The 23190-nt window shown below is 34.0% G+C and overlaps 1 protein-coding gene across 1 annotated transcript; it reads left to right on the top strand.

Moving 5' to 3' along the window:
• The first annotated feature begins 4967 nt into the window (after positions 1–4967).
• LOC121258765 lies at positions 4968–17773 on the top strand. Its single transcript, XM_041160303.1, has 4 exons — positions 4968–5463; positions 5843–5970; positions 6357–6375; positions 17455–17773. Exons 1-4 carry the CDS (start codon positions 5087–5089, stop codon positions 17771–17773), a joined length of 843 nt encoding a protein of 280 aa, XP_041016237.1. The 5' UTR covers positions 4968–5086.
• Positions 17774–23190: the final 5417 nt, after the last annotated feature.

The raw sequence follows: 23190 nt of genomic DNA, 5'->3' as shown, positions 1-23190 counted from the left end.
GATAAAATAAGAAAATCGCCGTCATGTCTAAAAATGGCACGGGAGGCTGTTATTTGAGCATGGAGTGGCGGAGGCCCCACGCGCATGAGTAAACGAGTGAGTCTCGCATTAGAGAGGAAAATGATATTATGCCATTGGATTTCTCCTGATTTATTTTAATTTTTTAATAATTAAATAAATAATTATTAATGAATTTTTATATTTTTTATAAATATTTAAATATGTTTAAAAAATATATAAAATAAATAATAAAAAGTGCAAATACACTATGAGACACGTCCAAACGGTACACACATGAACGACATGGTAACAGCATCCTATTAAAGATATCTGGAAAGAAACATTTTTATTTTCATTTAATTATATTATTAATATTTATTTAGAATGAGATATATTAACACTATGATCGGATAATAAAATTTACGACAAAAATAATATCTTTCATCCAAAAATCAAGTAAATCTTAACTTTACTTATAATATGAAAAAGGATAGTACTTTAAATTAGAGAAATGTTATACATCAACTACTATTCACTCCTACACCCAATACTTAACAATTTTTTTTATAGAATGTAAAGTGTGAGATAATGAATAGTAACTGATGATGAGAAGAATTTTTCTTTAAATTAACCTACCCAACTCTTCCTCCTTCATTTCTTTAAATTGCATCCATATACGTGGCCCCGCCACTACCTCATTACGATCAAAATAATATAATTCACTGATTATGTTATTTGAACTATCAATTAGTTAGGGTACTAATGATATGGATCCACACGTACATTAAGGGCATGTTTGGATACTAATTGGAGTATCTCAAAATTTTGTGAATAATAATGAAATGTTTAAGTGAAGATATTTTATTAGATTTTGGAAAATATGAGACGAAAAAAGGTTGAATAAAAATATTATAAATTTAAAAAATTGTTTGAATATAATTTTATAATTGAAGATTTATTTTGTGTTTTAATAATAATTAGGTAATGATTAGATGAAAAATTAAAAATTAAAAAATATTTTATATTTGATTGAAATTTGAAAATAAAATTACGGAAAGTTTTAAAAATTTTGTATATCCAAAATATAAGTCCTAAGTCTCAAATATGATCCAATGGCAATTCAAAAAGTAAAAATAAAAGCTTCTGAGTGTGGAGAGTACTGATCATTTTAGAGTAATGTTACATATAATCGTAGAGTACGCAAGTGTCATGTAATCGTTTTGAAAAAAAGTGGAGTCTACTATTAAAAAATTATTATTTTTTTCATATAGATCCCATAATTATTTATTTTTTTAAAAATAATTATACGATGCTTGTGCACTCATAATTGTAACTATAATTTCTCTTTGTATTATTCATATATTTATTCGTAATTTACCTTTTTTATTACTATTTAATTCAATTCTACTTTCATTTTGATTTCCACCTAATAATTTAGAATCTTGACGTGACATATTTATTAAGTATATCTAATTAAGCATCTGACTTAATAATAAATATAATAAAAAGATAGGCAGGGAAATGAGATTAAAGGAAATAGATTTGGGGCATGCAGTGCTAAAGCGACCCAGAGTGGCTTCCGACACTGTCCACCGAGAATGTTATTTTATTTTTTTAATGACTTTTTTAATTTTTAAATATTTAAAAAAAATTTACAATATTATTTAAAAACACTTACTTAATAACAAAAAAAATTGAATCGGTAAGAATTATCGGGAATATGTGTTGGTGGATTTGTTTTCTATAGATTAATTTTAGGCGGTATCACAATTTCTTAAAAAATAAAATACTTTAGAAACAAAGATGTTATATAAAAATAAACTTACAACTGACTAAAGTTAATGCGGTAAGTCGTATAATAAAATTATTTTTATTATAAAATAAATTAAATAAATTACACGAAATTACGTTTATTTATAAATTTATTTTATTAATTTCTTGATAGTTATAACATTTCTCTCACAGAAAACGCGGCCAATTTCATGGTCCAAATTCAATTTCACGGTCCAAATGTAGCCTCTTTTTAATTAATACGTACCAATTAAATCCATTGTAGTTTTGATTGGATCCAGACGTTTCAGTACAGTGACCTATTACGCGACCATTGAAACATGCTTATAAGCTAGGCGTACACGAATGGCTCAAATAATACTATTTATGTGAATATTATTAATGGTTTTAATTTGCGAATAATTACTTGATCTTTTTAATTAATGAATTGATTTGTAGACTGAATTTGGCCCATTAATGCAAAATAAGTTGATTTTTTCATCGAGTAAATTAAACAAATTTATTGGAATTGTGTATTTACCATAAAATATCAAATTATTAAAATTATCTTTATGATCACCAATCTTGACATAATTATGTGATATATATACAGTCAGAATGTTATTATTATTTTTTTTTTATCTAAAACTATCTAATAATGATTATATATTCATATAAAAATATCTACTTAAGATATTTATTTTTCTTCAAAATATCCGTTTAAGGAAATCAATTTGGGTCTCAAGCAACTACATGTGTACTTGGGGTTTGACAAATTAAATCAAGTCAAGATCACTAATATTACATGAAAAAAAGGGGTCTAAGATCACTAACTAGCTAGTAGCTAGGGTACGGATTACATATTTTCGTTGGCGAAATTCATGACTATCTAATTAATTTCCTTAATCTATACAAATATAAAAATTCTATTTACAATCTTGAGTGAAAATTGCGTATGCAGTCCCATTGATAAGTATAAATAAAAAAAAATATCATTTTAAAATGAGATTATTGTAATTTAAGATTTTTTAAACATAATTATATAGACTTATACAATAATTTCTAAATAAAAATTATATGTAGCTTCTCTCATATATATATATATATTATATATATATATCATAATAATTTAGAAGTTGTGACTGAATGCATGGCTGGTGAAATCTATCGAGCTCGTGCATGTTGTCTGCAGTACGTACGTAGTTGCCGGTGAATTGTCGGCGGGGCAACTGCATGTTTCGGAGGCGCTCCAATATTATTATTTTTCCGTCGAGATGTAATAGTAGTAGTACTAAAACTAAGTCCAATAATAGTAAGCTAGCACTAGCAGTACTAGTACCGACGTTTATGGGCCGAATTGATACGCCAATTTAGATCATTAAGCTGATTTAATTAATTAAAAAAAATATTTATAATCATGAATTGTATAAACGTCGTGTAATTATTTAAAAATAAATAAATAAAATATAAGATTTATATAAAAAAATTAATTTTTTAATAATAAATCTCACTCTTTTTTCAAAACGATTACACGGTGTTTACACATTTTATAATTATATATAGAATTACTATTAATTAATTGTATCCAGCTGTACGTGATCACTTTGATCTATCCCTTTGCGCGCGCGGTTCATGCATGAATCTGATTATAATTAAAGAGAAGGTGTAAAATGGTGAACCTTTTTTACCATTTTATTTCTTTTAATGCTGCTCAATGAAATATACATTTTCCTAAATATGCATGCATGTAGTACTATAGGCCGCGAGCTAGCTAGTACGTACTCTTAAGGATATCTTGCAATATTATTCATTCATTCCAGTACGTACTTCTTAATTCGTCTTGGTTCGAGTTATTTTTAATTTTTAATTCAATATATACTCCAAGACTAACATATAATTATAGCCTTGTAATATGGAGAAGTAACCCAATAATAATTTAGGGACGGGTTTTAGGAAAAATATTATATATATATATATATATCTATATATATAACTTAGGTCTCTACTTAGACCCACGTCAACTGTTTTTTCGGTTATATATCTCGATATTTCCAATAACACCCTACGGTACAATGGGCACATGATATAGAGAAAGTTGGCTTGGTGGTATAGTTTTGAGTGTAATTACATGCACACACGTTTAATTGTATTATTTATATAGGTTCCGCATTTCTAGCTAGCTAGGAGCTAATTAATTAATGAACTTACCTTATAATCCCCACTACGACATCTTTCTTGTTTTCGGAAAAACACGCAATACTGTATAATTTGGTCTGCCCTCGCTTTTACGGAACGCGCCACATATAGCAACACGTGCGTACAACGTTAATTTACTCATATATATAATTAGAGTAATGTTACATATACTATACTCTTATCTTAATTTTATCTTATTATATAAGATATATCATATTTATCGCTATTAGATGATAAAAAATTAAATAAAAAATTATTTAATGGTGATATCTATATCACATCTTACATAAGAAGATGACAATATGGCATATATGATTTTTCATATAATAAATGCTTTTAGCTTGCAACGTGTTCGGTCGAAGAAATATGTATATACATGATGATCTACATGCATGAAGTCACGAATTAAAGGTTTGCATGGAAACATTTTGAGGACAAATATATAAGATGATCAACGGTTGATGAGGACCTCGATCCGACCGATTCAGTTATACACCGACTAATTAAACAGTTGGAAAAACAGTCGCACTCATGGGAGTGGAGAATGACGAACATGATGAAGAGTGAAAACATACCATATTCCATAAATATATATATATATATATTCTATTATAAAAGAGGCTATCGGTTTATAAATAATAGATTTTCTCCAAATTTCACTTTTTAATTTTGTCCCTCTTTATTTATGCTTTTCCCATTTTGTCCTTATTATCGGTTTTGTTTTATTCATAAATTTACGTTTTTCTCCCTTTCTTTTATTGGGTAATTTATCCCTGTTTGGTTGGATGTAGCCTGTCGTCTATCCGTTTATGAACAATAGTTTTCTCCAAATTTCGTTTCCAATTGTGTGCCTCTGCATTTCTCGTTTTCCGCATTTATCGTTCTGATTGGCTTTGTTCACTTCACGTGTTTATATTTTTACCCATGTTTGACTAGTGAACCCTGTTTTGGCCCTTTGGGTCTTTTCAGACCACACGTAGAAACCCCTCTCTATCATTCTCGATTCCCTATTCCTTCTTGAGTTCTCTCTCAACTGATATCCCCCTATCTTTTCTCTCTTCTCGCCTCACGGCACTTGCCACAGTCAGCAGCAGCGGAGCATGTCGGACAGCAGCTCTCTATGGTTCTCTCCTACGTTCCCCTCTTGCAGTCTCCTTGTAGTCACCTTAAGGAAGACCCATTGAGCTGCCAACCACCATATGCAGCAGATCCAGCCTCCGATTTCGTCTTGGACCACCACAGACAGTGTCGACATCACCTAAAAAACAAGTTTCACCTTGAGATCCAGCCCCCAACGCCCTTCTCTCTCGCTCTTTGTTTCTCTGTTTCTCCCATTTCTCGGCTACCACCCACACCACCAGCCAACAAGAATAGTCCAAACCTCACGGCCGGCCACCACTTATCCTATGAGTTCTACATCCCTCCTCCTCCACTCTCTAGCATCTCCTCCTCTTCCTTTTCACAGCCAATTCAGGCCTCGGATGTAACCGGTTCAAGGTACCCTATTTGCACCATTCAATTTAAACCCTCAATATGTATGTATTATTCCATTAAAGTTCTCTTCTTTTTACGTTTAATTAGAGTTATTCTTTTTATTTTATTTTTTTCTAGGTTTTGGTTGGGGGGGGGAAGGGGGAAGAGTTTTTTGGGTTATTAAAATTTGATTTTTGAGGAGATGCTATGAATGTTTGCTTTATTTTAATCGATTTGAGATTGAAGGGAAAGATGAGAAAAGGAATTTAGGGGCTTGTGGATTTTGTTGGCCTTGTTGTAAGAGAAGTTATTTTATACAAACTGGCTGTATGCTTGTCTATGGTGAATATGGGCTATTGTTTTGTTGGATACCCAAGAGATGCTCTCTTTGGTCTTTTTTTAGGCAAACTACTCAATCAGATGCACCATCTTCTTCCTCATTTGCTTCTGCTCCTGCTGCTATTCCTTCATCGACATTATCAACGTCACATGCCATGCATAGTCGCAGTGCTATTCTTGTGAGCCACATAGGTAAGTATTGAACTATGACATCTTATGACATCACAGTGAATTATATGCTCTCCCATTCTATTTAATTTGGTTTTCAACAATGAGTATGCATCAATGCCCTTGGGGCTTACAATATATGGCTATCGCTTAGGCCTCTCTTAGTTGTGTAAGCTTTAGGCATTTTAGTGCTTGCATCTTTCTTTGCACATGCATTTCCCTATGTATACATCTAAATCTGTTTGTAATGGTAGATGTGTCATAATAGTGTCGTTGCATGTGCTGAAGTTGTTTATAAAATAATATATGAAACAAGTTTTGGATTATATTTTTTTTATTAGTGTTATGGATGTTGCAAGTTATTTGTTAGTGTACTATTCATGCTGTTATGGGTTTTATGCTGACTATAGTTGATATCAGTGCAAAATGGTAAGAAAATTATCTTTGGTTATGTTAATTTAACAAAAATGATAGATCTACTACTTGTTAACAATTTGTTTACAACTATGACTTAAAATAATATATTTTTTAAAATTTAAGTTTGACTTTTATTTTGATTTGATGTTTTTAAATATTTAAAAAAAACTATTTTATTAAGAATTGTAAATTAATTGTGATTGAGTTGTAAGTGTATCACTACTGCTTAGAAAAAAAAACGTATCACTACTCTTAATTTAATACTACTATAAAGTAAATTAATTGTGATTGGGTTGTAAGCTGCTCCAAAGTGAATGATTGAAGGAAAGACTTCATTGCACGCTGTATTTCTTTGTTTTTGGAATAGAAACATAGGTTTTCTCTAAACTGGATTCAAGAAAAATAACTTCTATCAACATTCATAAGTTGATGAGACTAATATATTTCCATGGTGGAAAAAGTTTGACAGTTGGATCAGTTTGATTCTATGTAGATTGTAGTTGAAACAAATCTGAGGTTGGATAAACTATTGATTATTAGACAGTTTAGAATCTTTATAATGTACTATACTCTTCAAGGCAGTGTAATATAGCTTAACTCATAATAGTTTTTAGTGTTGTCACTGGGAAGTAGATTTTGGGTTTAAATATTTCGGCGCAAATCATTTCTAGGATTGCTTTTCTATTGCTTAAAAATCAGTCCACTACATATAGGTAATTATGAATTAACCTATCTGTTGTGACTTGGATAATTACTTGGAGACTAAAGTACAACTCTAAAACTAGGTAGCTTATTAAGAGTATTAGCCTCCAGATTTTGGGCAATTGACCCTTTGATGTTGTTAGACACATAATGATCCGCTTAAAGTAATTCATGAAAACAATGGCATAAAGACTTGCTTTATATGGTTACAAGTTTAAGATGGTTATCCAGTCTCTAAATAATTGTTGAATATTTTATCAAATGTAACATTTTATTTAATTCCAAGATTTTTAATTGGTTCCTACTGGACAAATGTGGCATCATATAGGCATAGAATCTCATCTTAGGCTCACAAGAGATGGCAACACAGAAGTGGTGTCACGAAATGGGAAATATACTGGCGTAGAGTACCTACTTTTTATTGTGGGAAAAGGATGCTAAGGATTGATTGTAAAAAAACAAATATTATACCCAATACATCATGCTATCTCACACTTTATTTTTGCTGTCTTTCCTCTCTTAGTGTCCATATCTTTGTATAGTAATATCGATTTGTCGAGAATCTGTTGGAGTTTGAGCAATTCATGGGTCCCTAGATTCAAGAGTATCCTTATTATCAAATTTATAAAGTTAAAGATTTGCACTGTGCTTGATTATCTTTTGGCATCATTCTTTTCCATATTCATTTTGTTTTTTGTTTACTTTGTTCAGCATACATTCTCTTATATTTCCAGGATCACTTTTCTGTTACTTAAGGGCCAATCCACTACATATAGGTAATTATGAATTATAAGTTTCATTTTGTATTAAGCCAGTATATTGCTAATCATTTTGTAATAAGTATGTACAGATGAAATCTATACAGATTATGTGTCTAATGTTGTGTTAGGTTTAGACAACATATAGATGGAGTCAATTTGGCTAATCCTAACATGCTTATTGTGTGGTTTAATCTAAGATGGAGTTAGTTTCGCTAATCCAATAAGTTCAACACAACAACATCTATAGATGCTTTACAATAAGTTTAATCATAGTCATATATTGTGTTAAACTTACAATTGTTGCCTTACATACTATTGGTTTTAACAACTATGGATGGTGTTGCGTTAAACAGTTTGACCCACCCACTGTTCAACTATAGATGATGTTTTGTTAAACTTGTTTTAAATATACCTTAAGAATATAGATGGTGTTGTGTTGACTTTGTGATGGGCATGCTTCTGTTAACTTTGCACGGATGGAATCAGTTTGGATTATGCGTATATCATCTTTCTAAATTGTGTGGAGTGGATATAAAAAATAGATGAATGTTTCCATTGTGCTTGCCTAGAGAACACTCTCGTAGTCAATAGAGTGCAGGCTTAATCTTTGTGGCATATATTCTGAATCACATTATTTGGAAATGTGAGTTCAAAATCAAGTGTTAAAGAACCCTAAAAAAATTGAACTCAAAATTACAAGATTTATAATTGTGTGGTTGGTAGCAAAAAATAAGAATAATGACAGCATGTTCTCATATATTAGCCTCTTTTTGCTGCACAACCTTAATGTGGTTGCTTTAAGAGACCATGATATAAGAAAAAAAGGGACTCACAGCCAGTTTAGATAAAAAATATCTATATGTAGCTAGCCTTTGAATTTGTTTCTCGGCATTTCTAATTTATTATGCTCTTCATGTGCTTTACCTTCATCTTTTAAGGTTTGAAGAGATTATATTATTCGTCATTTTTGACAAATCTAAAATAGTAATAATGATAATTAAACTTATGGGATACCAAAACCATATAGACTGGATTATTACCATAACAATACATAAGTGGTTTCCTCGTTAACTTATGTGAAGTTGATAACTGTGGTGCTTTCAAAAGTGCTTTTTATCAGCAACGTAACAATCAAAGCTACTGGATGTTGTATGTATATATTTGTGTTTTGCTGCTATCATTATTTTGTTCTTTCTTTTTCATTGACCAACAAATGAACTATGGCGTACTTGATTACATTCCTAAGATGTTTTCTATGACGTTATTGTTGCATGTGGCACCCCAATGCTTATGATTTTGTTGGTCATTAGAAATAGCTAATGGTAGCTATGTGTTGGTCCATTAGGCTGATTGTCTCTAAAGTAACTCCAGATATATATGGTCAATCTATTTTGGTTTGGAAATATTTATCACCAACTGAAGTAATGAAGAGATCCATATATAGTTTACAACAACTTGTTTTTCTTTAAACCGGGCAATGCGTGAACCTGGCAAACCTAGTGTGTGCATGCGCGCGCGCTCATCATGTAGCATGAATGAAATTCTTTTCACAAAATTATATAATATGGGTACTCATGCAACAAGAAATGATTTGTACAAGTTTCAAATAGACAAGTTCCGCACGTGCAAGCCTTTAAAAAAGTGGACCTCACCTAAAAAAAATGTAAAAAATTATTCTTTATTAATTTTAATGGGACTAATTTTTTTTTTTACAAATGACTTGTATGAGATTTGTGTATTTAGAGCTTGTAATTAGCATTATTGCTCATGCAACTTTCCAAGTTTGGGTATGAATTATATGTGTATATATATATAGAATTATAAATCAATTTAATTAGAGGGGTGTCTTTAATTAGAAGCTGGTTAATCTTCATGTGTATATAGAATAGCTAGGTCTTAGGGGTCAAATTTTGCAATGGGAAGCACTCAGGATATTGGCTCATGGGCCATTGATGCCCTCGTGGGGCTGAGGTCAGACTATGGGTCAAGTCTGACTTGTGGGGAGCGCCTGCAGTTCTCGCCGTCTAGGCCCCTCCTGTTTGGCTCCCCAGCGGGTTGGGTGCTACTATGGTCACGTCTTGGTAGGGAAGCCATCTCTTATTGCCCCCTCTAGCCCTTATCTGTCGAGAAAAAAAAAAGAATAGCTATCTAGCAAAACAAGTTAAGGGTTGGCTTGCAAGGTGTGATATAGACCACATGCCGAAAAGTAATGTAAGTATATGGTATTAACTTTTAGACAAACGATGATGATGATGATAATCAGTTCCAGCTCATTGGCAAAAGTAGACAAGTTGCACTACTACTAATTGTTTCAAATGGCACCTTCTTGGTTCTTTTTTTTTTTTTTTTTTTTTTTTTTTTGTGAAAGAGCTATGTGGTCAAGTATTAGCACAATCACGTCATAATTTTGGTGAGAAAGGAATGTCAGTTTGGCACAGTAATGAACAGTTCTACTACTTACAAGCACAAGTGCGAAGGTACTGTGCATGCTATTGACGTGTCAGCACTTATATTAAAAAAAAAGAAACAAAACGTAGGAAGAAGAAAGAAAAATGCAGTGCCCATTTCCATCCATACACAGACCGCTCGGAAAGTGAAACCCAATTTGTGTTCCTCGAGAGTTTGCTACTAAAATTTCTCTTACATGTAGCCTCGTTTGTTTTCATATTTTATCTCAACTCATCTTATCTCATCTAATCATTATAATTTTTTCAAAGTCTCACGTAAAATAAAATAAACAATTCAACTTTTTCAAATTTTAAAATTTTAAAATAAAAATAATATTAAAAAAATATATTTTGACAATATTTTATTTAAGTTTCAACTTTAATCTCAATTCATCTCATCCCATCTTAAAAAACAAACGAGGCCTTACACTTCAAAACACCTGGAAAACAAATCCTGCTTTTCATCGTTAATGCATCTCTCTCTCTCTCTCTCTATAAAACTTCCAGGTTAAATTTTTGTGGAAACCCATTAGGGTTACTTTCTATGGAAACCTCTTTTAGAAACCTCAATTTGGCTTAAATATGTGTGCATCCCTTCAATGCCTTCATTTCACTTGCTATTCACTTTAGTTGGTTTGTTTTTTCCCCGCATCAGTAGAGGGTGTTATATTGACTAAATTGTAAGTGATTCTTTTTAGAGTTCAACATTGCTGGATGTATACAAATTAACAGCTACTGTAGAATTTTTTAGATGCCGATTGTGTACTGTGAGAATCTTGCTGATCTAATTGCTTGAAACATTTGGACTCACAGCCAGGGAGAAGATACGAAGTTGATGAATTAAAAAAAGGATGCATGCTCGTTCAGAAGGGATTTGAACTGCAGGAGGTTTAGGGTTACGTTAATGAAACACACCATTTCATCAGAAGGGATTTCTGTCCCGCAAGGCCGCATATGTGCATCCATTTGAACCTCTCAATTCACTAAACGCAGCATATCATTAATACATGCAGGCTGGCATGCATGGGGCCTACCCCTTTACGCCAAATGAGTTTTTCTATATTATATAATGAGGACAGTGCTACATTGCTTCCCAATGTTCTCTCCAAGTGTATGGATATTTATTAATTTACTCTAAGTGGGGTTTGAACAAAATTGGCTGGGGATATATTAATTACAATAAGAACTTACTGAACTCCCAAGTCTAATTAGCTAAGGCCATCCCGGGATGAAAAAAAAGTTGCATGTTTAGATCAAGATGGATTGGCCAACGATATTATTGGAAAATGCTAACGTGGCATGCCTTTAGAAATTAAAAAAATAAAGCCTCCATTTCATTTTCAAGCTTCGTCTTCAAGTCAGAGAAACCCATTTAATTTCGTCTTCATCTTCGCATTTCATCTTCAAGCCAAGCCTTCAAGCTTCATCTCCAGAGAACCCATTTTATTTCGTCTTCATCTTTGCATTTCGTCTTCAAGCCAAGCCTCCATTTCGTCTTCAAGCCTTCAAAGAAACCCGTTCCGCCCACTAAAGAAAAACCAGTTCGGCTACAACCTGAGAAATTTATCATGTGTTTTACCAGAGAGAGAGATAGAGCAGGGGGATTATAATATCCCTACAAATTATTGTTGTTGTGACTACAACCTGAGAAATTTATTGTCTTTTTCCTCTTAATGATTCGTTGTCAGTTCTTTACTCCTACCGGAAAGAACATTGCTTAAAAGACTAGAATTTGACCCTTACACTTGTATTTTTAATAAAGTTAGTTTCACAGGAGCATTAATTCCAATATTGAGTTTGCAGCAAAGCCCTACACGCCAAACCCTTCATAAATCTCAACCTGCTTCGGTGAATTGTTTGAGATCGCGTCAGAAAGCTTGGAATTTTTCTTCTGGGTTTCGAACCAATTTGAAAACCCAATTGAAGGTGGTGGTGTACTTGAATACTTCTTAAGAAGGAACTAATTGAACATTTTCTGGTAATATCTCCTGCTTCTATTTCATGACTTTGATCCCTTTGATAGATTCTTCAAAACAATAGATACCAACTGCAGAATGCTTTTGATTTGTATGTAGTAAGTAAAATTTTCTTGATTCTTGCATAGTTGCTGACAAAATGCTGGAGCATAACAGAGACGATGTTTTTAATTTCAAATTATTCAAATATGTATTCTATTATCAAGAAATCATTATGCTTCAATCGAGTACTGGAAAAAAAGGCAGAGAGATGAAATCAAATGAGAGCAAATTTGTAATGGGTTGGAGGGGAAGATGAAATGGGAAGGAAGACAAACAGGAAGCAACAACGAAAGAAAAAAAAATGCAGAGAATCGAAATGGAATGGGGATTCGAGAAGACGAAATGGAATGCTGACGATGAAATGAAATGGGAAGACGACGTGGGAAGAAAAAAAAAAAGCAAAAAGGAAAAAAAAAAGCATGACACGGCTAGCAGGAAATAAAAAGGGGAAGGAAGAACGGTGGTTATAGCATTACCCTTGTTCTCAATATATAAAAACATTGAAAATGATAAGCCTGAAATTAAGCAACTTTTGAAATATGAATCATAGGATTCCAAGGCATCTTAGAATCTGAATTTTTCTAAGAATATTAGCTAGCCAGGCCAGTTTGGGATCTAGCTAGTACTTTAGGTGTGGTTTGAATAGTGAGATAAGATGAGATAATTTTAGATAAAAATCGAAAGTTGAATAAAATATTATTAGAATATAATTTTTTAATATTATTATTGTTTTGAGATTTAAAAAAGTTGAATTGTTTATTATATTTTATATAAGAATTTGAAAAAGTTGTAATGATGAGATGAGATGAGATAAAACACTTTCACTATCCAAACGCTTCCGCCCGGGTTCTAAACAATTTTAAGGGGATGATTTATATCATGAGATCTGATCTTTCACATACAAATTAAACATCTACCTAGCTAGAAGTGAAGCAGCCCCGACCCTTCTACAAAAAAGTGAAATAAAAAAGAAATTTTCATCACATTTAAACCGGCTCAGGCCAATGAAAACAAGTTTCATTGCTTTATTTTCAGTATATATAAACCTCGTCAGGAAGTGTTGAATTTTACTTAAAATTAAGTCGTCTTTAGTGGCCGTACGTGAAGGTCCATTTTCACATCCGGATCGTTACTTCCAAGGGAGAAAGTGGTCAATCTGTTAGTTTAATTAGGTTAAGGAGGACCCTACTAAGATTCAAGTTAATGTGATTGACTAATTAACCTAAAAAAAAAAAAAGAGTTAAAAAGTGATTGAAATCTAGTCAATAAGTGTAAATTTCCACTTACATGTAATTAAATGGTTTCCTTTAAGAGATCAGGGAGAAAAACTTTATTTAAACTAGCATAAATCAAACATTAATAATAAGGCATTAAGAAACATCCTTTTACCTCATCTTCCTGCATAAACATTAATCTTCTTAACATCATCAATCATTCGTTACCTTTACTTCATCAATATTATGGTCGTTACACACTATTAAGCCGTGTGTTAGAGTTGACAACCCTTGCGAACAATAATTTTTCCTGGAGCAACTAGCTTCAGAATTGAACTTCAAAAATGGGTCATGACTAGGTTCATCGTCAATGATGTATTCCAATGTTGCCATCCATCCTAACCTTTGTGATACCGTCCTCATCATTATATGGTCAGTTCGTTAACCTCATTACATGCAGTCATACATTTCTTTCCCTCTCACTCTTTTTTACCTTACCTTTCATTCCTTAAAATAAACAATCGTGCAATATGGTATTCAGTCACACAACAGTCATGCAGTTCTAAAATCATAAACCATCTATCATAATACATTGAGTTCATATAAAGAAGGGACTCCCAAAGGAGGGCTTATACACATACATATATAATTTTGAAAAATATTCTCTCCCTCTCTCTCTCTCTCTCTCTCTCTCTCTCTATATATATATACTTTTGAAAAAAAAAATAGTTTCATATGGTTTACTATAAATGATGTATTTATACACTAATTGGTAAATAACAAAAAACTTAGACCCAAGTTTGTAATGCACATTTTAAGAAACACATGATGAAAGTTCTTGATCTTGAAACAGCAAGTTTCAACTTAAAAGTACTATGGTTCCATAGAAAACATAGATATAACGTTGTTTAGGATATATATTGTGAAACTTGAGCCAATGACATCGTAATTAATGAGAATTTCAAGTAAAAAAAGTCATAAAAAAGAATATTATTCAATAAGATCATAAGCCTAATCATGAATCAGAATTAGTTTGTAATTGAGTCCCGACTCTTAATTCCTTTAACTTTCTTTAATTATATCGAGTTTAATTGGTGTCTAGTTTGGAGGGGCCGATTTGGTCGAATATTGAAAGGGAAAGCTGAATTATGTTGGGTTGGTTTTCGGGGTCACAAGAAATTAACAATTTCCATCACGGTTATGCCCATAACTTTCTATTGAGGACTAAGGTTCTGTTTGGGTAGAACACATTATTACTATTTATTATTTTATCATTACTTTTTATTTATTTCTCACTACTATTCAATATTTTATCATTACTTTTTCACTACTATTCATAGAATATCTGAGATCACCTCACTACCTAAACGCAACCTAAAATCTCCAAATTTGAAGGATTCTTTGTGTGCGCATTCGTCGCTTTCGCTATCCAAAAAATGGTTACCCTAGTGACCAGACACAGGAAATCTGTGACCCCTTGCATGTGATTGTGTCGTTTTGGGAATATGACGGCGAGTCTCTTACCTTAGAAATATCATCTTCATCCATTAGACCCATGCATCATATCTTTTAGGCTATATGACAAAGTATAATGATCTGGGAATGGGATGGGGTCTTATTAATCTCTATCCTCTAAAACAATGGCTTTGTACAAAGGAGGAAACATGTTGGATTGAGAGAGAATCTTAACTCATCTCATCATTATAATTTTTCTAAACTCCCACACGAAATACAATAAACAATTCAAAATTTTCAAATCTAAAAATAAAAATAATATTCTAATAATATCTTCTTCAACTTTTAACTTTCATCTCATCTCAACTCACTATCTAAATCTCCTCTTAACAAAATTCCAAGATCTCGTTAGTTTCTCAACAAATTGGCATGTATGGTGCAAGTCTAATGTCGCTCTTTGCGATGACTCTAAATGTTGGCCTACATGGTTTAAGTCTAATGCCACAAAAATTTGAATGTCTTCCCTAATACTAATTGATTTGAGGTGGATTGACACATCTCGATGCATCAAATGGTATCAAAACTAGATTTTATGAGTTTGAGATGTAAAAGCATCATCGATCGTGAATGAGGGATTGTTGGGATATATTCACAATGCTTCTCTCCCTACAACAACTTTAAAAACATGTATATATGGAGGATGTGATAATGAATATTATGAAAGGTTGGATGCCACATATAATGTCTTTAGCTTATTCATGATCAATAGTACACTATTCATTTATGAACCAACTGAGTTCAAAGATAGAGACATTTTTGTCTATCGATGTGTCTTGAGTATGAAAAACCACTTTGGACTTAAAAGTAACATGCAAACTTCTAATCAATTATGCAAGGGTACTTTTGCAGAGTATCTGAACATAATTATGTATTTATTCCTAATGCAATATATTAATTTTGTATTTTGTATTTTGAAGTACAAAATATAAAATCTCAATTATCTAAGGGTGCAAAATGTATATATCATTTTTTCCAATGACCCATCACCATACATTGAAGTTTTCAAAATCATGCTAAGTTTGAGTGTCGGGCTTCTACAAATCTAAACTTGAGCCCAACAAGTGTGTGTTAAATGGCTTCTTTTTTTTTTTATTTATTTTTTATTTTATATATATATATATATATTGATTTGGAGAGGGGGATTTTGAACTCTAGATCTTCATTTTGGAGGTTGGAAATTATGTTAACAAGACCATAGACCTTTAGGTAAATGGCTTCTTATATTAAATACATGCATTCTAATCATTTTTCTTAAAAATTCTAAGGGAAGGTTGTTTAGTTTCCTATTAAATACCCACAAGCATGCCATTTAAATATCTTTTTATATATACTTTTGTTATTTGCAATTTTTGTTGTGTCAACGTACTAATGTTATAGGATGCCAATAAATAATGCTACTTTTTCTTTATTTGCCCATTATCCCACGATTGGATGCTGAGAAAATTATAAGCATACAGATGATTTATACAACTTTTTTTTTACCCCATTTGCTTATAAAATATAAAGATAAAACTATCTGTTAATGTGTTTGTTTCTTTTTTTTTTTCTTCTTTTTTTTATGTGTAAGTGTGTTATGTCTCTATATCCTCCACGTTTATGATATAGAGTAATGCTAGCTGATATAAATTCAAAATAAACAAGTTCCAGACCGTTTGTAAAATTGTGGATCCTATTAAAAAAAGAGAAGTTTTTTTTTTTTTTTTACACATTTTCATGGTAGGGTCCAGTTTTTTAAAAATAGATTGCGCAAAAAATCATTTTTATATGATATATCTTTGTACAATTTGAGTTAATTTGCAAATAGAGGTTTTTTAAGAAGAAATATATTTTTATATTTATATATAGTTTTATACTAGTGACAATTCATATGGGTGTGTTTACTGTTTACTGTTTACCATTAGCTTGTAAATAACCGTCCTTATAAAAAAAACTTGAAAATAACCGTAATATGCAGTAAAAAAGAACGGATCCAAAATTTCAAAAAACGGCTATTTCAAAACAATTTGAAAAACAAAAAAAACAATTCAAAAAAGGGCAAGGAATTCCAACGGTCCGAAATTTAGTCGAAAACTTGCAACGTTCGAGTACTGCATTTCCTCGACGCCTCTCATATGTGATTCATCTTCTTAACCCAGGAGCTTGCGGTTTTTGAGTCAGGAGTTAGATCTTCCTTACACTGTACCCTTTGGCTTTTTATCATGCTGCACTCAACTTTGGCATTTCTGGTGGTGTTATATTACCATGGGGCCATGGATTTTTGCACAAGCCGTCGCCCTTGCCTGAAAGATTCTTCCTAGGGGTGATTTCTCTCCAATTTGCACTTTGGGAGGCCCAACAACTGCGTGGGGATTTAAGAGAAGGGGATTGGAACCTACAGAGCCGCGAAGGCAAATTAAAGATAAACCTAATGATGAGAATTCCGATTTTCCTGAAGGGATTTTCTTGGAGGAGACCTTGCTGTTACTGCTTTTGCAGACCTTTCTTTTGATCTTCCAATTAAGTGGTTAAGAGACCGAGGAATCCATGGGCACATTTTTGCTGGTGCTGGAAACCTTGCTAAACTGACAGAGAATGAGTTTCGGAATTTCTTTTTTCGTAAGTTCCTAGAGTCATTCCGAAGCTCTGTAGGAGTTGGGATTGTTGTCCCCACAAAACTTTTCCGCCTAGAGGGCAACTTCTATTACATAGTCAAGCAACATGATCATGACCGTGGCAAGACTGGCTTTCGGTTTAGCTTCTCTGCTCCATCGTAGAATCTGGAAGTTCTTCCAGGAACATTGAGGTGACGCACTGAAGGATGAGATTTCAGGTACTCAAAAAAAAGTTTTTTCCTAAAAATTTTTTATTGTTTGACAACTCTCAGATTGGATTGGAAATGTTATTTGTACTTTGAAATCTAGACTTGAAGTCCAGAAAGCATGGTATTTCTGAAATTGAGGAAAATAAAGTTTCAGGTGTTGGCATAGATTTGGTTGCCCCATAACAGGGGGGTTGACAAAACAGCGGAACGAATCTCACTGTTTCCTGCATGTTTGTCAATTACATATCATGGCGAGTTTTAAGTGTGAAACCCAGGAATGGTTTGTGATGTGGTGGTTAATGTAATCGAACCGTTTTGATGTCCTGGCCCATCTCTGACTTTGAATATCTAGGGTTGATTCTGCTTTCTCGAAAATGGTAGAAATTTATAATTTGAAGTACAACACTTGAGAACCTTTTGCAATTCATTTCTCGGGGAAAAAGAACGTATGAAGCTGGTTTGCATAGCAAATTACCTGAACTAAATTTAGGTTAGCATATGATTTCAAAGAACGTGGGTGTGAGAGGTTGTGCATGCATGGATGGGTGTGTGGTTGTGTGCGTCTGCGGGGGAGGGGTGTGTGTGCATTTGGTTGTGGGTGCGTGTGGGTGTGCGTGCATTTGGTTGTGTTTGTTAGGGTGGGTGTCTGGTTGTGTGCGTATGTGGGCGAGCGTGCGTGTGTGGGTGGGCGGAAGTGTTTGGTTGTGAGTGCGTATGGGTATGGTGCATCTGTGTATGGGCATGGGTGTGCATGCAAGTGTAGGAGTGCGTCTTCGTGGGTGTGGTAAGTGTGCGTATTTATTTGCGTGTGCGCGTAATTGTGTGCATGTTTGTAATATTCGATTGAAATTGTTATAGGAGGAACTCAACTTGGACATCTACAACTTCTACAAGCCTGAAAAGGTATGTCTTACATTTCAGCAGTGTGTTCTCATTTTTTTTCTCTATTTATCTTTATGAGTATTATTTATTTGCTTAAAACTACATCTTGGAGGAACTCCAATTAGTTGTCAACAAGCTTTTATAGGTGTTTTTTTTTTCAATATATGCACTACTTTAGGCCATTTTTTTTTTGTTAGTTTTTTGCATTAGAGACAATATCTATGACAAGGAATAGTTTTTTTTTAATATTGTTAGTTTCAAGAAGGTGCATGAATTTTACTGTAACAATTGCGTTCAACATCATAATGGCTTCAATAAGATATAATTTATTTGTCAATGTTTACTTTTGAAATTATGTTTCTTTTTAGTATAATGTACTCTCTGCTTCAATAACTTTCCATTTTTATCAGGGAATATTTATATTTATATTATTAACCTAAAAATTAAAATTTTTTCCTTTATTTTTCTCATCTTTTCATATTCTTTGCTGCTGTCGTTGTCGTCATCTTCTTCCTCTACTTCTTCTCCTTCCGCTTTTGCTTTTCTCCTCTTTCCTCCCTCTTTCCTCTTTCCTCCTGCTCCTCCGTCCTCCTCTTCCAACTCCTACTCCTACTCGGACCCCTATACCTACTCCAACTCCTTTCTCACTCTTCTACGCATTCTCTTCATCTTTTTCTCATCCTTCCACCACTACCTTCTTCTCCTCCTCCTCGTCCTACTCTTACTTCTACTCCAACTCCTTAATCTCATTTTTTCGCATTCTCCTCCTCCGCTTCATTTTGCTTTTTTGGGTGCGTGTGGGTGTGAGTGCATGTGCAGGAGTTTGTGTTCGTGTGTGTGTTTGGGTGGGTGGGTGTGCTTGTGTGTGGTATTTGATTGAAATTGTATATAGAAGGAACTCAGCTTGGACATCTACAAATTCTACAAGCATGCAAAGGTATTGTGTCTTACTTTTTACCAGTGCTTTCTCATTTTTTTATCTCTATTTATCTTGAAGTGTTATTTATTCAGTTGAAAATTTATCTTGGAGGAACTCCAATTAGCTGTAGTCAGGCTCTTGATGTTCTTTTTATAATACAAGTAGTACTCTACAAGGCAATTGTTTTTTTTTTCTCCATTACAGACAATAATGACAATGAACATATTTTTTGGCCTTTACTCCATCATATAACAAGGTGCATGAGTTTTGCTAGAGTAGTCACGTTTGACATTCTGATGACTTCAATAAGGTATAATTTATTTTACCAATGTTATTTTTGAAATTATTTTATTTTTTTTGTATAACGTAGTCTGCTTCAATAATTTTTCAATTACTAGGGAATATTTATATATTTATGTTATTAATCTAAAAATTCTAATTTTTTCTTCATTTTTCTCATATTCTCCCATTCTTCACTGTCGTCAACGCCATCTTTTTCTTCTCCTCCTCCTCCCTCTGCTTCTTTATTAGCTTCAGCTTCTCCTCCCTCTGCTTCTTTATTAGCTTCAGCTTCTCCTCCTCCTGCTCCGACAACAACGCCTACTCTTACTCCTATACCTACTCTGACTCTTTTCTCCCTCTTATTCGCTTTCTCCTACTCTTTATCTTCTTCTTGTTCTCCCTTTACTTGTTCTCCTACTACTTCTGGCTCCACCTCCTCCTCCAAATCATATCCCTACTTTTACTCCTGCTCATACTTCTACCCAGACTCCATACTCTCTTCTTCGCCTTCATTTTTCTCATCTTCTCCCATTCTCCGTCATCGTCGTCGTCGTTGTCTTCTACTTCTTCATTTACTTCTTCTCCTCCCGCTTCTACTTCTGCTTCTGCACCTTTTCCTTCCTCCACTTCCCTCATCCTCCATCTACTCCGATTCTGACTGCTATGCTTACTCTATCTCCCTTCTCCCCTCCTCTACGCTCTTCATCTTCATCCTATCTTTCCTCTACTCCTCCTTCTCCTTCTCATTCTTCTACTCCTACTCCTACTCCTATTCCTGCTCCAACCCCCTTCTACGCATTCTCTTCATCTTCTTCTCATCATTCCACCACCTCCCTCATTCCTCCTTCCTCCTACTCCTCCCTCCTCTCTTCCTTCCACTCCCTCTCCTACGCATACTCCAACTCCCTTCTCACTCTTCTTCATCTTCTTCTCATTCTTCCACCAGCTCATCCTCCTCCCCTGACTCCTCCTCCAACTCCCTACTCTCATTTGTTCGCATTCCCCTCATCCTCTTCATTTTGCTTGGCTTTGGGCGTGCACACGGGCATGGGCGTGTGCATGGGGTGAGTGTGCGTGCTTGTTTGCGTGTGTGTGGGTTGTGTATGTGTATGTGTGGTATTCTATTGAAACTATACATAGGAGGAACTCAGCTTGGACATCTACAAGTTCTACAGGTAATGTGTATTACTATCTAGCAATGCCTCATCATTTTCTCTTTATTTATCTTTATGTGTATTATTTACTCGGTTGGAACTGTATCTTGTAAGAACTCCAACTAGTGGTCACCAGGCTCTCTAGGTTTTTTTTAATACAGGTACACTATATAATATCTATGACAAGTTGACCTTTCTTCCATCAAATAAGAACCCTCATGCATGAATTTTATTGTAGCAGTCGCGCCCAACATCTTGATGGCTTCAATAAGGTATAATTTATCAATGTTTACTTTTAAAACTACGTTCTTTTTTAGTATAACGTACTCACTGCTTCAGCTATCTTTCATTTGCTAGGGACTATTAAAATTTATTTTATTAACCTAAAAATTATAAATTTTCTCATTAATTTTTCTCATCTTCTCTCATTCTCTGTCGTCGTCAACGTCTTCATTTTCATCATCTTCTTCTTCATCAACTCCTTCCTTTATTACTTCTTTTTTCGCATCTGTTTCTTTGCCCCCTCCCTCATCCTTCATCCTTCCTCATTCTCCTCCTACTCCAACTTCGACTCTAACTACGACTTTTACTGCTACGCTTACTCCAATTCCTTTCTCCCTCCTCTACGCTCTTCATCTTAATCCTTCCTCTACTACTCCTCCTCCTCCTTCTCCTACTCTTACTCCTACTCCTACTCCAACATCTTTCTCACTCTTCTACGCATTCTCTTCATCTTCTTCTCTCATCCTTCCACTACCTCCTCCTCCGTCCTCTTTCCTCCTCCTTCCTTTTACTCCAACTCTGACTCCTACGCCTACACTAACTCCCTTCTCACTGTTCTAGTTATTCTCTTCATATTCTTCTCAGTCTTTCACCACCATCTCCTCCTCCTCCGACTCTTACAGCTGCTCCAACTCCCTACTCTCATCTCTTCGCATTCTCCTCCTCCTATTCAATTTGCTTTGGTTTTGTGTGGGTGTGGGTGTGAGTGCATGTGCATGGGTAGGTGTTCGTGTGCGTGTTGGTGGGTGGGTGAGGGTGCGTCCTTAATCGCATGTGCGTTGTGTGCTTGTTTGTTGTATTCGATTAAAATTGTATGCAGGAGGAGCTCAGCTTGGACATCAACAAGCTCTACAAGCATGCAGAGGTAATCTATTACTATTTAGCAATGCTTTATCATTTTCTCTCTCTATTTATCTTTGTGTATTATTTACTCGATTGAAACGGTATCTTAGAGGAACTCCAGTTAGTGGTCACTAGGCTCTATAGGTGTTTTTTTCATACATGTTTTGCAAAGCAATTGCTTGTTTTGTTTGTTTTTTGCATTACAGGCAAGACAATGAACATATATTTTTTTACCTTTGTTCAATCATATACGAAGCTTTGTGCATGAATTTTTACTGTTGCAGTTGCATCCAACATTCTGATGGCTTCAATAAGGTATAACTTATTTCTCAATATTTTTACTTTTAAAATTATGTAACTTTTTAGTATAATGTACTCATTGTAAATTTATTTTATTAACCTAAAAATTATAAATTTTCTCCTTCATTTTTCTCATCTTCTCTCATTCTCTGTCGTCGTCAACGTCTTCATTTTCATCATCTTCTTCTTCTTCTACTCCTTCCTTTATTACTTCTTTTTTCGCATCTGCTTCTTTGCCCCCTCCCTCATCCTTCATCCTTCCTCATTCTCCTCCTACTCCAACTTCGACTCTAACTACGACTTTTACTGCTACGCTTACTCCAATTCCTTTCTCCCTCCTCTACGCTTTTCATCTTCATCCTTCCTCTACTACTCCTCCTCCTCCTTCTCCTACTCTTACTCCTACTCCTACTCCAACATCTTTCTCACTCTTCTACGCATTCTCTTCATCTTCTTCTCTCATCCTTCCACTACCTCCTCCTCCGTCCTCTTTCCTCCTTCTTCCTTTTAGTCCAACTCTGACTCCTACGCCTACACTAACTCCCTTCTCACTGTTCTAGTTATTCTCTTCATATTCTTCTCAGTCTTCCACCACCATCTCCTCCTCCTCCGACTCCTACTGCTGCTCCAACTCCCTACTCTCATCTCTTCGCATTCTCCTCCTCCTATTCAATTTGCTTTGGTTTTGTGTGGGTGTGGGTGTGAGTG

The sequence above is a fragment of the Juglans microcarpa x Juglans regia genome, chromosome 3S, assembly GCF_004785595.1.
Source record: "Juglans microcarpa x Juglans regia isolate MS1-56 chromosome 3S, Jm3101_v1.0, whole genome shotgun sequence".
In the NCBI taxonomy this organism is placed as follows: Eukaryota; Viridiplantae; Streptophyta; class Magnoliopsida; order Fagales; family Juglandaceae; genus Juglans; species Juglans microcarpa x Juglans regia.
The sequence above is the reverse complement of the archived record's forward strand: the minus strand, read 5'-3'. Positions and strand labels throughout refer to the sequence as shown.

What these genes read in the sequence shown, in the direction of transcription:
- LOC121258765 (XM_041160303.1), top strand. Translation starts at nt 5,087, where the DNA reads ATGGTTCTCTCCTACGTTCCCCTCTTGCAGTCTCCTTGTAGTCACCTT. An exon ending in TCGGATGTAACCGGTTCAAG is followed by an intron (nt 5,464 to 5,842) that starts GTACCCTATTTG and finishes GTCTTTTTTTAG; the next exon opens with GCAAACTACTCAATCAGATG.